General features: G+C 37.1%; 2 protein-coding genes across 2 annotated transcripts in view; both read right to left on the reverse strand.

Annotated features, from left to right (window-relative positions):
* Positions 1-4,220, reverse strand: part of csgalnact1a (chondroitin sulfate N-acetylgalactosaminyltransferase 1a) — a 45,217-nt gene extending 40,997 nt beyond the window's left edge. The window contains exons 1-2 of the mRNA XM_084746149.1: positions 3,983-4,220; positions 3,610-3,780 (exon numbers count right to left, since the gene is read on the reverse strand). The gene's annotated coding sequence lies outside the window, so the exon portion shown is untranslated. The remainder of the gene's footprint in view (positions 1-3,609; positions 3,781-3,982) is intronic.
* A 7,174-nt stretch (positions 4,221-11,394) lies between these two features.
* On the reverse strand, positions 11,395-14,529 carry nxnl2 (nucleoredoxin like 2). The gene is made up of 2 exons (XM_084746583.1): positions 14,066-14,529; positions 11,395-11,661 (listed from the first exon to the last, which is right to left on the reverse strand). The coding sequence occupies exons 1-2, from the start codon at positions 14,365-14,367 to the stop codon at positions 11,493-11,495; spliced, it is 471 nt and encodes a 156-aa protein (XP_084602709.1). The 5' UTR covers positions 14,368-14,529; the 3' UTR covers positions 11,395-11,492.
* Between the last annotated feature and the right edge of the window lie 813 nt (positions 14,530-15,342).

Here is a 15,342-nt window from a genome sequence, read left to right on the forward strand (position 1 = left end):
ACCAACGTCTTCTCTTTTGTCTGAAGAACAAGAGTTTTAGGCCAGGGCACCTCTACATCACTGCAGTACGCCATTATAATGCTGCTTTCTCACACATTTCTCATTTTTCAAAAAATTGCAATTAGCTTCTGGTTTCTGCAGCCCTTGTTTTATTGTTATATTGTTAGAGCATTCTTAGATAAGTTTCTCTTTCCCTGTAACTGCCTTACAATATCGTTTTGTTTATGTAATTTTTCTTGATGGATGCAATCATGTAAATCTTGACTCTTTAATTTGCTGTGCATGTGATGTCAGGGCACATGACATCCTGAAAAATGTGGATGTATGTTCCCAAATTTAAAAAAAATGTAATGTAGTGTGTGTGAACTGATCAAGACAACACATTTTTACTTGTATTCACTACAACCAGCAATAGCAAGTGGAAGTTACAAGGCAAAACAAGAAATGGAACAAACAAAATGATGCGCAGGCTGCATAAGGTCAGTATTACAGGCAAGGTTTGCTGGTCACCCTACAATCACATCTGATTGGATAAATAATTTATGTAACCACCCCTCAGTTCAAGATGAGTCATTTAAACAATCTTAATGTTTTACAGGAGGAGAAATTAGATTAGTTTTTCTATGAAAACAACTCAACATTTACATTTACATTTTACATTTTTGGCACAAAGCAAGAAATAAATTGACAGACCTTTTTCACAACAGCCATTTAGACATGAAATAGTAGGGTAAACACAGGTGTTACCAATTATCCTAATTATAGTTCTATTTCATTTGGGTCAAACAGAGTCAGAGTGCTGCTATTGTGCACGTTGGCTCACTGGAAGGACTGCACAAATGGAATGGGACCTTAATTAGTATCATTGGCAACACCTGTGTTTACCCTATTTCATATCAGCATGACTGCTGTACAAAAGGTCTATTAAAACAGGATTAGAATTTTTCATTTGAATGTCCCTTTAAGCGATCTTTATCGACGATTTCGTTCATATTATGCGCTCACTGGTGGGACTATTGTTAACAAATTTTCATAATTGTTCATATCAGCTTTAAATATCCAGTATTTGGCTGTTATCAAGTCTCTGGGGATGTGCTTTGTTTATGCATTTAAAGACAAAAGAAGCATGTGTCAGCCATCATAATCAAGTCACTCTGATTTATATCCAAAATGAACAGAGGGGAACACAAACATTGATTTTAGTGCCCGTTGGAGTCAAAAAATACAAGATTGATCTCTTCCATCAACCAATGTTACAACAGCAGCCACCACCCAATTCTATGTACATTGTGCTATATACAGCGTGTCTGTGCAGAACAGGGAAATTAGTGGGCACTCCCTCATTCAGTAAAACACAATGAAAACCCACAATGCAATTCTGATTGGGCACAGCTCATCTCTGCCTAATTATGGAGCAATACAATAAATCTTCGTTTGTTCAGAAAGACACCTCCTCTGCACATGCTTCACAGTCGCTGATGGTAATTTTACAAGTGGAAAATAAGCTGATAATTAAGTAGGCAATCAATGAGGTTAACACTAGGGCTGCAACTCACAATTATTTTCATTACTGAATAATCTGTCTATCCTTTTTCTCTATTAAACAATTAGTTGTTTTGTCCATAAAATAGCAGAACACTGTGAAACTGTTTCCCAAAGCCCAAGATGATGTCCTCAAGTGTACTGCTATAGAGGAGTAAAGAAACAAGAAAATATTCACATTTGAGAAGCTGAAAACAGAACATTTAGATATTTTTTTCTTAAAACATGACCCAAAATGACAGATTGATAATAGGTGATAACTAATCGATTCATCGCCTGCAGCTCTTTTGTTGACACAAAAATAATTAAGTCTAGTGTGTCCACAAATCTCATCTGTTCATCTCAGCCATCCACCTGCAACACACCATCATAACTGAACACCATCACCTTTCAATTCCTGCCACTTGTGCAACAAATGAGGTGCACTAAATCTGAATTTACCGTACGGAAATGTTTGGCAAATGAGTTGTGAAAGATGTTAACAAGTGCCAGCCAAGTTCAGTCAGGGCCAGAGCTCATTACTTCCCTCTTTTCTACAGACAGTAAACCACCACACAGACATTAACTCCAGGCTGAACAGAAGCATTTCTCAACTGTGGCCTGCTTGCATGCAAACGTACAGAGGTTGTGGTCTGGGTTTTAGCAATCTTAAAACAGGTCTGTGTTTGTTTACGGTAATAATTATGCACTCCAGCTCCACCCTCTGCTGTTGAAAATTGAAATACTGGTTTACCTGAGTTGACAGTCAGCCCTGGAGGAAATGCATACCTTTCAGTGCCATTCATAAGTTCTGTTTAATTTAACAGATTTCTATAAAGCAAAATTATCTAACAGAGCAAGGGCAACTATAATATCATCAGAGGCAGCTTGTCAATATGCCGCAGGGACGTTTCATCAGGGCCAGTAAAATGTCCTGTGAGGTTATGTTATCTGATCTGTGAAACATGAGAATACATGCAGTCTGCATGCAAACACAATAACAAACACTCCCAGACACACAGACATGCACTATACACACATGTAGGACAAACACACTCATCTATTGAGCATTTAAAGAGGGCAAATTTATCTTCCAGGCACAGGAAGCACATATATGTCATCAAGTATCACATCAATTTTTTCCAGTTAATCACTCCTATAGGGTGCAAGCATATACAGTAATTTACCCTGAGCATACAGTATGTGCACACTCTGCAAAGTCTCTCTCCTCTCTGCTTGCTAAACAACCCCAAATCCCTACATAATCTCCAGTTTCATTCTTCCAATATGAGAAAAACAACTCTGGCAGCTTGCAAACCAAATATTTCAGGGTGCTAGGTGCCTGTTAGTGAGTGCACTAAGCAGGATTAGAACCATTTTCCTGATAAAACCGCCAGCGCACTCAGCATGCTGTGTACTGTATGCATATGTGTGTGTGTGTGTGTGTGTGTGTGTGAGAGAGAGAGAGTGAGTGTTAGTGAGATGCAGAGCAATACTGTGAAAAAAGAAGCCTGCACTTTCACTGAGTGCATGTAATTTTATTATCTGGGTCTACCCAACAGGAATTATTGTAAGTAATTCCTCCATGTGATTTTGGTTTCAAGTGGCCAAAAAATGCCTCACGGATTGAGAATCTGACTGTTTTTTAAGAATATCTGCCAAAAGGGACTGTTTCATTTATACTGCATGTGACAGAAAAGTATGAATCCCTTCAATTGATGAATAAAACCTCTTCCTAGCACTTTCACAGACAGGCAAGTTACGATGATAATTTTTTAGCAGTGTTTGCTTTCATTTTGTCAACGTGTGCCCATAAAGTGCACTGTAGGAAATAAATGACTTGATTTAATTATTATTCATAACTGCTTTTTCATTACTGCTCACGAAAAAAATCTATTTTATGGACAAAACAACTTAAATGTCCTACAAATACAACAAACTTCAAGTTAATTAACAATGAGCAGCGTCATAATAGTCAACACAGGCGCACTATCAAGATTTTGTGATTATGATTTTTACAATATGGCTATCGGCAGGCTACATCTGTACTTTTCAGTGTTAACATGCCCTCTCACCCGGCCAACTGACCTCTTGTTTCCGCAGTCGCTGGTTCAGTCCATCCTTCCCGAGTGGAGGTTTTGTTTTGTCCCGGTGCTGCCTGCCTGCGGTCCCGTCCAGCAGCCCTCCACCGGTCCACAGACGACACTTGCGGAGTGCAGGAGCGGGTGTGAGCGTTTGTACCGCTGAACTGCGTGAAGCCTGTCGGAGAGCGGCAGGATAACACAGGAACATGAGGGCTGCTGCCTTCAAAATAAATGAAGTACCATGGCCAAGATTCTGAAAAGCCAAATCTAACAAACACACGATTTTATCCTAGCTAGCGTCAAGAAACACAGATATTAGCGTTTAGACGGCTAAGCTAGCTTAGTACATTTTTCACTAGCTTAGTTTGCTATCTTACCGGTTTCATGGTGCTGGCGTTTTACGCGATTTTAGACAAATACAGTCATTTTAACTGTTTTAAATTGCTTTTAAGTGGGTTGGGTGTGATCCAGAGTGACATTAAGCAGTTAATAATTGCTTTGTTTGAAGGAAAAGTTAGACATCCAGGGAAATATAGTCTTCGCTTTTTGTCGACAGTTTGGCGTTGACGTTAGCTGTTAAAAGTTACTCAAAACAGGGAGTCTTGTATAGATGGGAACCCCATACCCGCGAGAGATCTCGCGAGAGAGATCATTTTAACCCCAGAGTATTAACTTTCTCTACCTTTTACCATTTTTTTTTGTTTTTTTGTGCCTATACCTTCGCATAACCTAACCACAGCATCTTCACATTATACGGCACAATTGTGTTTTTTATAACGTGTACATTTAAGAAAGACCGTGTAACAGTCTCGCGAGAGTGTCACGAATCCAGAGTTCCCTTCTAAGCACAACCAACAGGGGAAGCTAGCCTACGTGGTTTGGCTAACAGCATCAATAATTAGGCTAACACATTATTCCATATTATCCTATATTTTGTTTGTTTCATTCATACAAAAATGGACTAAACGAGTGTAAAAACAATCAAAAAATGAACGGGTTAAGGTAGGTTCTGGACTACACTGGACTACCCCTTGCCTTGCCTTCACCAAGAGGTTGCCAGGAAAACATTGGAGGAAGTCATTGAAAGCTAAGCTAAGTTAACTGTTTGCTTGGCAGTATTTACCTATTACAACATGAGAGTGGTATCATTCTTCTCAACCCCAGTCACTAAAGAGTATTAACATAATTTCTTTATAAAGAATAGGCCAATTTATCTAATGCTAATAATGTACTGAATTGATGTGACTGTGTATTTTATTTTCAGACACATTTAATAAATTATCAAACAACAATTTGGTAGCCCCTAACTCTGAGGAAACCAAAGCCCAAACCCCTCCATCAAGATCCAGGATACAGAGACAATAAGGAGTACCTGGTAATTAACCTTTGCTGACACTGACATTGTTGACATTGGCACAATTTGTTGGTTATTGTTTGGTGTACCATTGACCCCACTGCTGTATGTGTGCAAGAAAATTCCTCTACTTCTGACCTTATTAAAACCATATCTGTAGAATTTAGTACAGAAAGAATAGTCCGTGCTTAATATGTAATATGGCTATGGATAAACGAACATATGGTACTTCCCTTTTGTTTGTCAATGCATCACTCACAGACAAAGAAATGTATGTATGGTATCACAGTGGTGGAAAGTAATAACATTAGTAAATTGTAGCAAGAACAATTTTCAGGCAATTCCAATATATTAGATTAAAAATAATAATCCACAATATAATCAATAAATTATGATGTATGTATATATGATTAACTAGTTTAAGCCAGTGGTTCCCTAACTGTATGTGTGTGTGTGTGGGGGGGGTTCTCTATCAGTTCTATCAGTTCTGGGGCCCTGCCAGAAAAGATTTGGGAACCACTGGTTAAGTTAACACTTCACAAAGGCTAAAGGGCCCTAATTAAAATTAGCCCCACATGCAACAATAAAATGATGTACACATTTATATATCAGTGATTCTAATACAATAATATATGATACTAAAATGGGACACACTGCATGATAAATACTTCTACTTTTGGTACTTTAAGTAGGGTCAATTTTGATTTTGTAAATAAAATTTCAAAAGTAGAGTAGAGTATTAGAGTACTTCTTCCACCACTGATTGTCATACATTGTGACATTAACTCATGTCTGGGGTCAATTAACCCGCAGAGAGGTCAAACTCCAGCACCAAATATGTATCTTATTTTGAAGGTCCTGAGCGGAAGTCGTGTTTGTTAACACGGTGAACTTGACGGTAGCGCTCTCTCTCGTGCAGAGGGTCCGCCGGTCCACCCAGCTCTCCTCCCGCCCTGCCTCCCTTCTTTCTCCCGCATAAAGACAGCCTTGTTAGTTCATTCAAGACACCGTTAGAAAACACTACTGCCTTTCATTTCCAAAGCTAACAAGAAGTTCTACTGACTGCAATAAACGTGAAGTCGACTTAGAGATCCATCTTAATCTGAACTGACCTGAGAGACAGAGAGAGGGTCTCTGCAGACCGGGGTCTCAATCAGGCAGCACGCAGGTACGAAGCAAATACAGTACAGGAGACCTCAGACCTCTATGGATAAAATCATGTGGGGGTCAGTTTTAACAGTGTGGTTACTCGTGTTTGACCAAAAATCTGAATATTCCTATATAGAGTTATATTCAGTTATCTTGGTACCATTACACAGTGGTGAAAAAATGTTCAGATCCCTAACATAGCCTCAGTAAAAATAAAAAATAGCAATACCATAGAGTAAAAATACTTTGCTGCAAGAGCAAAAGTCCTACATAGAAATTTTTATTTTAATAAAAGTAGCTAACAAACGTATCAGCATCATAATATACATTAAGTACAAACATGCCCATTTCATAATAATGTGTAAGATATTATTGGATTGTTTTTATTGACACATTAATGTGGTAAATGTGGGTCTCATTTTAATCACTTTATATAGCGTACTGCTGGGGAGCTTGTTAATTTATCCATGGGGATTAATTAAGTCTTATCTTAACCTATAATAATCATCATGTATTTGTTTATTATATTTTCTGTTATTAATCTGAGTCTTCAAAGTAATTAAAGTTAAATAAATGTATTATATGGCTTTGATAAACATTCGATTAAATACTCAATTATGGCATTCAAAGGTCTGTTGTTTCTGAATGTTATGCACCAACTGGTCTTTGCTTCGCCTGGTCCTAACTGCTAGGTCAGTCTTAGTTAAGTCCAGTCTTTAGCGTGGACTTTAGATGGTGAGTCACCTGTTTCCTTTATGACATTAAACAAAAGATCAAAGAATTCCTTATACAAAGGGCAGTAAAAGCAAAGGAAGCTAAGTTTTAAACTTTAAAACTTTGAAATCTGTCTGGAGTTGAAACAACTTATCAATAAATGAATCGATCGACAGAAGATTATCAGTTGTCTGCGTAATTTTTAAGTGGAAATTTAAGATAAGAGATGAGAGAAAATAAGATGTTCCTGTATTAGTCCCACAACAGGGAAATTTTCAGTGTTACAGCAGCAGAGTGGATTGCAAAAATATAAAAAAGCATCAATGAAAATATAAAATAAAATAGAAAAATATAAGAAAGAGGAAATATAAAAAATAGGAACAATTTAAAAGAGAGGAAATGTACAAAAGGGAACAGTATATACAATATAAACAGACTCAACGGTTGAATTTACACCATTGCACAGAGGGAATATTGATATTGCACACAGGATGATGTTAATACACCTGATTGAAGTATTAATAATTTAAACATTCTCTTGTTCGAGCTTTTCAAATGTCACAATCCTGACATTAACTTTAATACATCCAGAGTTTATTTGTTTCATTGAACAGAACAAAGCAAGACATTAAATGATATCACTTTGGGCTCCAGGAAATTTTGATGGGCATTTTTTAAATCATCTTTTGTTTTGAGAAAATAATTGGCAGCTTGACTGATTATGAAAACAATCATTAGCTGTGGCCCTAAAAAGAAGAATATCTAAAGAGACATAAGTCCTTCTAGATCTGGTTCTTATTAATGGTTTATAAATTATCCATAAATGTCAATAAATAACTCATGAACTATTTATGTAGTTATTAGTCACCACTTCATATCTCACCTCTTACTCACAAATATTTAATGATTGATGAGTCACAGCCATGTTTTTGGTCTATAGAGAATAATGGGTGTTATTTTGACCTTTGACCACACACACAAACACTCTTAAATCTGGTGTGCACTCACACACGCTCACACCAAATAGGATAATGTGATTTACACGTAGACCTATAATAAGATAGAGAGACAGTCATGTGATACGAGGAAAAGTATACATGTGTAAGACTGCGCTCACTGCATCCTGTGAGCTGATAATGACAGACCACAAGACCGGAGCATCAAATCCCCTTCCCAACACATTTTGAGACATCTAAAAACACTCTGCTTTTAATAATAACCACTGTCAAGGTTCAGTTACCTACTTTTACATTCTTAAATTTGCATCATCCAGAATCTGTGCAAATATTGCTTGTTTCTAAAGTTTAACTGATGGACATAATGTGTGTCCTGCTTCACTGAAAAGTCCATTCTCAGTGTATGTGTGCAGACAAAATAATGCTCACGTCTTAAAGGGATGGACTGTGTTTTTTTTTAAGGGGACTGAATGAACTATCTATAGTCAGTTAACACGCCAAAGCAAAGAGAAGTACCAGTAAGGAAGTTGCACAATGTACTGCTGTGGACAGGGTCAAGCAGCGGTCAAAGCATGTACTTTCTATTTTCATTATGTAATAATATATAAGTATATCAATTATTATTATACACAATATATTCTTTACCTTGCTGACAGGCAGCCTTTTCCAACAGAAAACCAGCATTTAATCACTTGTTTAATTGCTTACATTCCTGCCACCAAACTCCTTTGACAAAAACAGTAATTATACTTCACAGAACATGGGAGTTGCTGGTCTATCGCTGCCTCGATTGGTTACTTAGTTTGTGTTATTGTGTGACTTTGGTGAATCCGAACTAACCCTTTAAAACACCAAAGTCACAAAATAACAAACTAACTAACAAACCAAGGCAGCAGTAGACCAGCAACTGCCGTGTTCTGTGAGGTAAAATAGCTGTTTTTGCGAATGGAGTTTGGTGGTTTTGAGGGGATTCATTTTTGGTCTATATAACTGTGTTTTCCATCAGAAAAGGGAGTCTGACAGTAAGGTTAAGTGGTGGAAGGTGGCTTAAATACATTTAGCTCCTGACCCTGTCCACTACAGTTCATTGTTTAGCTTCCAACACAGGAACTCCTGCTGCTTCTCTAAACTGGGGGCGTGTCAACATCACCATCTGCTGTAGGTAATACAGAAACTATGTATAGGTACTGTACCTTTAAATTCAGATTGAAAGTAAGCACAGAGAAACTTTCTTCTTTCAACAGATTCTTGTGAAAACTGTCTCCTCCTATCAAAATCTGCACATGCATCATTCTGCCCAGTGAAGCTCAAACACTCAAAAGAAAAACACATTTTTGGCTAAAATGGGACTTTAAATTGGATTGTAAAATGAGAAAACCACATCATTCTGACCCTTTAGATTAAACTGCAACTTATATTCCTCCTGACTGATCATACTGCCAATGATGCACAACATCTACATGTGCCTCAAGTAAAGTGATTTATGACAAAATAGTGACCCCCTGTGGTTCACAGTGAAACTGCAACTTCCCCAAAAGTGCACCAGAGGAAAATAAATCAAACTAGATCAATACAGCTCACTTTCAAGTGGATGTCACAATCCATCATGTCAGTAAGTTTATCTCTTTCTAACATGCCAGTTTGAGTCCTGCGCCTCTGCTTTCCATCTTTGAGGACTTGCATCATTTTATTCTGTGACAGACTGTGAGATCCAGTCCTCTGAGACCCGCCTGTGATGAAGAGCGGCATAAAAACACCTGAACCGACCTGAGGAGAACCACCATCCCCGGACAAATTTTCTCCTGAATGAAGCCTGCGGGTGTTGCTTGGTGTTTCTTTGAAGACTGGAAGAATTTAGTATTACTCAGCAGACAGACAAGACGCGGAGAGACCGGCCTGTGCAGACTCATCATAATGTCATCATGCCTGTTGGATGTTTTATGTACAATAAAGTGATTACAGCAGTGTCAGCATGCACGAGGGAGAAAAAGGCAATTAGAACCATGTGGATGTGAATGTGCCAGCATGTTGGAAACAATGTCCTGTGGGCTTTCTGCATCTTAATGAGACAACAGGGAATCGCTTTGTTTGTTCATAAAACATGGGACACATACAGAGGCTCCTAGACGCTGTAAGAGAAATGTGAGATACATCAGACAATGGCAGTAAATCTGACACCAAATTCATTCATATTTTCATATATTTATTTTTTAATAATAAATGTCTTAACTACTCATAAAAAAACAAAATATAAAAATATACAGGCAGCTCAGAGTAGAACTACAAGTCAAACCTTAAATATATAAAAGCAAGCTCTCTGGAAAGAAGATATCTACTTAAAGGGATAGTTCAGTTTTTTTAAAGTCGGTTTGTATGAGGTACTTATCCACAGTCATTGTATTACCTACTGTGCAGTAGATGGCTACTAAGCTGGATACTAAGCAATGTACTGCAACCAAAAAAAGACCAACCTACAAAAAGATCAATATCAGTTTAAGTGTACACTTTGCTTTACCTCACCGTTCGATAGTCTTTTCTCCTGAGAAACTGCTCTTAGAAAGGCCAAATATCGCTCTCTCCAAACCAACCAAACTCCACTGGCAAAACCACTAATTTTACCTTGCAGAACAACGTTGCCGCTCTACCATCGCCTCCATCGGTTAGTTTCTTTGCATTATTGTGTGACCTTCATGACTCCAAACTAACCGTTTAAAGCACAGAAGTCACAAAATAACACAAACTAACTACCCGATTGAGGCAGCAGCGGATCAGCAACTCACATGTTCTACAAGGTAAAATTACAGTTTTTTCCAATGGAGTCTGGTGGTTTTGGAGAAAGTGACATTTGGCCTCTACAATCGCGATTTCCTGTTAGAAAAGGGCTGTCTGACAGCAAGGTAAAGCATTAAAAATGTTTTAAATGTAGTGTACACTTAGCTGATATGAAGGTGGATGAAATAAGTTTTGTTGCTGACTGTCCACAGCAGTACGTTGCTTAGCTTCCTAAACTGGTACTCCTGCTGCTTCTCCAAACTGGGGGCACGCCGACCGCCATCTATTGTAGGTAAAACACAGACTACAGATAAGTACCTCATACAACCCCATTAAAAAAAGTCCAAACTATCCCTTTAATACAGGCAAAGTTTAGCTGTTTAGTGCATTATCAAGAACATCAATGAATGCATGAAAACTACAACAGCTGGCTCGAATGATTCATACTAAACACGCACACAAGTATTTTTCACATGTGAACCATAATGGACACGCCTGAGGTTTGTCTTATTAAATGCATAGGATGTTTGCTAAAAGAAATGTTCCACAACCTCTTTGGCTTGTAAAGCCTTAAAAACAAACCAATATCTACTTGTGATCTCCTCATCAAAGCATGTTTTGTTAGCAATTTAACCAAGGTTAGAGTTTTCCTTCTGAGATTGCTTCATTTGAAGGATTTTACAGTGTTTGAGAAGTAAAAAATATCGGTATTTGACAAGAAAGAAGCAAAAAATAGAGACAAATCTGAAAAAATAAACAGAATTTTGTGCAACACAAATAGAATTTGTTCTTTAATAATCATCTTCCCACGTTGGGAACAACTGAAGTAAAGCGAGTGTATATATTTTTTTTACTTTGGTTTTGTTCTCTGTAACGTGGCTACGGGAGCCCATGTGAATAGACGGGTTGACATTATCTTCGTCTTCGTCCTCCTCACGTTTCCTAACCCTTAAAGTTCTGAAAGATCTCTGCAGCGTCCAGCCAGGACCTGAAGCAGGCCAGGCCTCGGTCTCTGATCTGTTTCCTGCCCTTGTCTGTGATCACATCGCCGTTCTCCTTCACGATCACCAGTTTGGGCACCGCTGTGATCTTGTAGCGCTGCTTCAACTCACTGAGAGACAAACGAGAGACAAATAAAGGGATTCATTACAAAAAGACACCTGTAATAGTTTCTTCTTCTGCTCTGTGAAAAACTATAATGTGCTTGACAATGACATTTCAGAATGATCTGCCAGCTGGAGAATTGTTGTTAACAATGAACCAGTATATTATAGAAATATTTATATATCTTTGAATTCTCTTGTGTGCAGTAAAGATGCATCAATACAAACTAAAGTAGAAGATGATGATGATGAAGGTGAAGTTGTCCTGTGTCTTAAACCAATTTAAGGTTCTGGCAGAGTCTTAGCAACGGGCTTTTTGTCAGACAGAAGTCTGATAAAGATTCTTTTGTAATGAAGCGGCCGATTGACAATATTTTCCACAATGTTCAATGTCTTTAAATGTGATCACAATAAGTATTCATTGTTTTTTGAGACATTGTTTTCTGGTCTGGAATTAATGACTGTGCTGCTTCTACATTTTGCAAAGTCATCCGGAGGACAGATTGGACTCTTTGGCAGGCAGGTTCTGGTCCCGGGCCGAACGTTGGAACATTTAGCCAGATATACATCTGTACTTCTTCCAAAGTGACAGTTTGACTGCAGGACTTTTATTGTGGCATTAAAATTTCCATATCAAATTGAAAATCAATCGAAATGTGCTTTCAGTTTCAATAATCAATATATCACTCAGTATCACAATATATCACACAACATATCTTTTTAAAGAAGAATTTGACAACATAAGTGGAATAGTCAGGGCATGAAACGTACGACTTGTTGATCTTTACAAGTCAAGACTCGATAGTCTATTGTTGGCATAACCATCAGTGCAAAATAAGAACAATTAAAATGAAAAAATTGAATCAGATCTTGACCTTAAAATTGAAAGTCATATCGAATCGTGGATTTGGAGAATCATGATACCACTAATAAGATGACAACCGGCTTCACAAAACAAAATACTAATGTAATGATACCAAAAACTTGCAGTACAATAAGATGAGATGAGAAGTACACAATTTTACATTTGTTACTGTATTACAAAAATTAAGATAGATAATGACTTGATTAAGTGTTTTCTATTAAATAATAAAGATGGATCAGTTCAATTTTAATGTTATGGTTTGTTTGATTTCATTGAATATACCATTGCGTATGTCCATGGTCGATGCTGGATGGAATATTTTTTATATATTAATTTAATTTCAATTAATTTCATTTCATTTCATTTTGTCTCTGAATGTCCAGGGCCCATGCTGGATTGATTTTTTTTTTTCATTTGAATTTTTTTTTTATTTAATTTAATTTAATTTAGTCTCTGAATATCCAGGGTCCATGCTGGATTGATTTTATTTTTATTTTATTTTTATTTATTTATTTAATTTAATTTAATTAAATTTTGTCTGAATGTCCAGGGACCATGGTGGATGCAATATTTTTATTTTATTTTTTCAATTTAATTTAATTTTGACTCTGAATATTCAGGTCCCATACTGGATTGAATCGTTGTCCTTTTTTGTTAATATGCCGACGAGTGTGTGGTTTTATATACAAATGTTCACTATACTGTAGGTAAAGCATCAGTGGTGCAATACCACAATAAAAGTCCTGCATTAAAAAAAGAAAAGTTACTTAGGCAGCAGTACAGATGAATTACCAGCTAAATGTTCTTGAAGTGTAGAAAGTACTCATTATGAAATGTTATACTGTAGTATATTAGACAATAACATAGGGCTGAATGATTTTGAAAAAGTACCTAATTGCGATTATTTTGACAGATTTGTACTATTAGAGGTAACTTCTATATCGTTATTCTTATTTCTATTGAAAGAAATTATGTTAAAAAATTTGCATTTGGCAAATACTGCAACTACGATTTGAAAATTACAGAAAGCCATATTGCGATTTCAATAAAATTTCAATTATTTGTGCAGCCCTATAATAAAGATGTAATGATATATTGAATATTGCAATACTGTAATACCATGTTATTGCATGGGTAATTGTTTTATTTATTATTTGCTGACTGCTGCTGACTGGACACAATTCAAAAAATCATTGCCAAAGATTGCATGCCAGTCTTTTAGCACATGTTTAGGTCATGGCTGGCTACTTTTAAGTTGTTTTACTAAATAAAGCAAACAGAGAATCAGTGTAAGTCAGTCTGTCTGCTCTAATCCCTGAGACGGTGACCCTGATAAGCCTGAGCAAAGCCTAATAGGCTGTATGGACAATTGTGTTAATTCCTAATAAGATAAAAGACAAATAAAGCACAGTCAAGAGCAGCTAATTATATTTTTGACTTTATAACCAGTCTAAAATGTTCAGGTTTTAAATCAGAGACACATCCGCACACTTTCTACACTGAATGATCAAACTTGCATTGACTTTTCATCAGATGGAGACACTCACTGTTTGTATTCGTCTGTCCAGGGCAGAGCCAGCCAGTCTCCGTGCATGTCGTGATAATATTCAACCATGTCGTCGGACGTCTTGTCCGAGGAGACAAAAACTATCTCGAACTGAGCAGGAGGCTCGCCCTCGTCCACCAGCTCCGTGTAGAAATCACACAGGATGGGTGTGAAGTCTCGACACGGCGGACACCAGCCTGCAGAAAAGTAGATCCCCACCACTTTGTTCCTCAACGCCTCCTCCGGATCGACAAAATCCCCGTCTTTGTTGAGGAGGGTCCGCCCGGTGAAGACCTCCACCATGTCTGCTGCGGTCTCTTGACGACGGGTCCGGCAGGTCTGACGGCTCTGAGCGTCGTTTTTAGCTCATATTTCCCGAAGAAGCTTCACCTGCTTCGCTGTCATGTTTACCTCGCTGCCAAAGCTACTTACTGCCAATCCCTACGGTGGCCGAGAGGGCCCAAAGCGCTGCAACAACCCCAGGAAACACACAGGCGAATACACACAACACAAGCAAATTAGAGGTTACATTATGTCATGGTATTGTTTTTTTCATTAGTTTTTATCCTTTTTTTTTTTTTTTTTTTTTTTAATGTTCTTTTGACTTTAGCTTCCAGATTGCGTTTGCTCTCTTTAGTTTAAGTTTTTATTGTTTAAATATGTTTATTGTAGTTAGTTTTTATTAGTTCTACTTGAAAGAAAAAAAATAGACTATGGAAATTAAATATTGTACTTTCACTCAATTTATTTGACTGTAGGGGTGCATGATAAATTATCGGGGAATTTAAATTATTATTTATTATTCCAATAAAGAAAGTATAACTGATAAATATGATAATATCTGATTTTATAGATTATGTCAAAGCATTTAATTTTAAAATTCTTGGGCATTCTTAAAACCCAAAGTAACCCCTAACCCACCAATAGTATTAATACATTTATTTTGAAAAGAATATTTGTTGTCTTTCTGGAGGTTTGTAAAGAGACCAAACACAACATTGTTCCATAATAAAACAAAATCTTTGAAAACATGATCAATGACAAATCTGCTTCTTGCCAGAGTTTCTAGGTGTGAGAACTGTGCCAAAATTTCTGGAATTTCTGCATGTAGTGACCATTGGCAGGGTAAAATTTAGGAATGATTTTAAAGGACACCTCCTCGATTTTATTTGTGATTTGCCGGACTGTTCTTTGTTTTTGTTGTAGTAGTGATGTCAGTTAGATTTGTTAGATCAGAGCTGTGGAAAATTAAATCATCCTTTTATCACTATTATTTCT

Source organism: Lutjanus erythropterus, chromosome 20 (assembly GCF_056507025.1).
Source record: "Lutjanus erythropterus isolate fLutEry1 chromosome 20, fLutEry1.hap2, whole genome shotgun sequence".
NCBI classification, from domain to species: Eukaryota; Metazoa; Chordata; class Actinopteri; order Lutjaniformes; family Lutjanidae; genus Lutjanus; species Lutjanus erythropterus.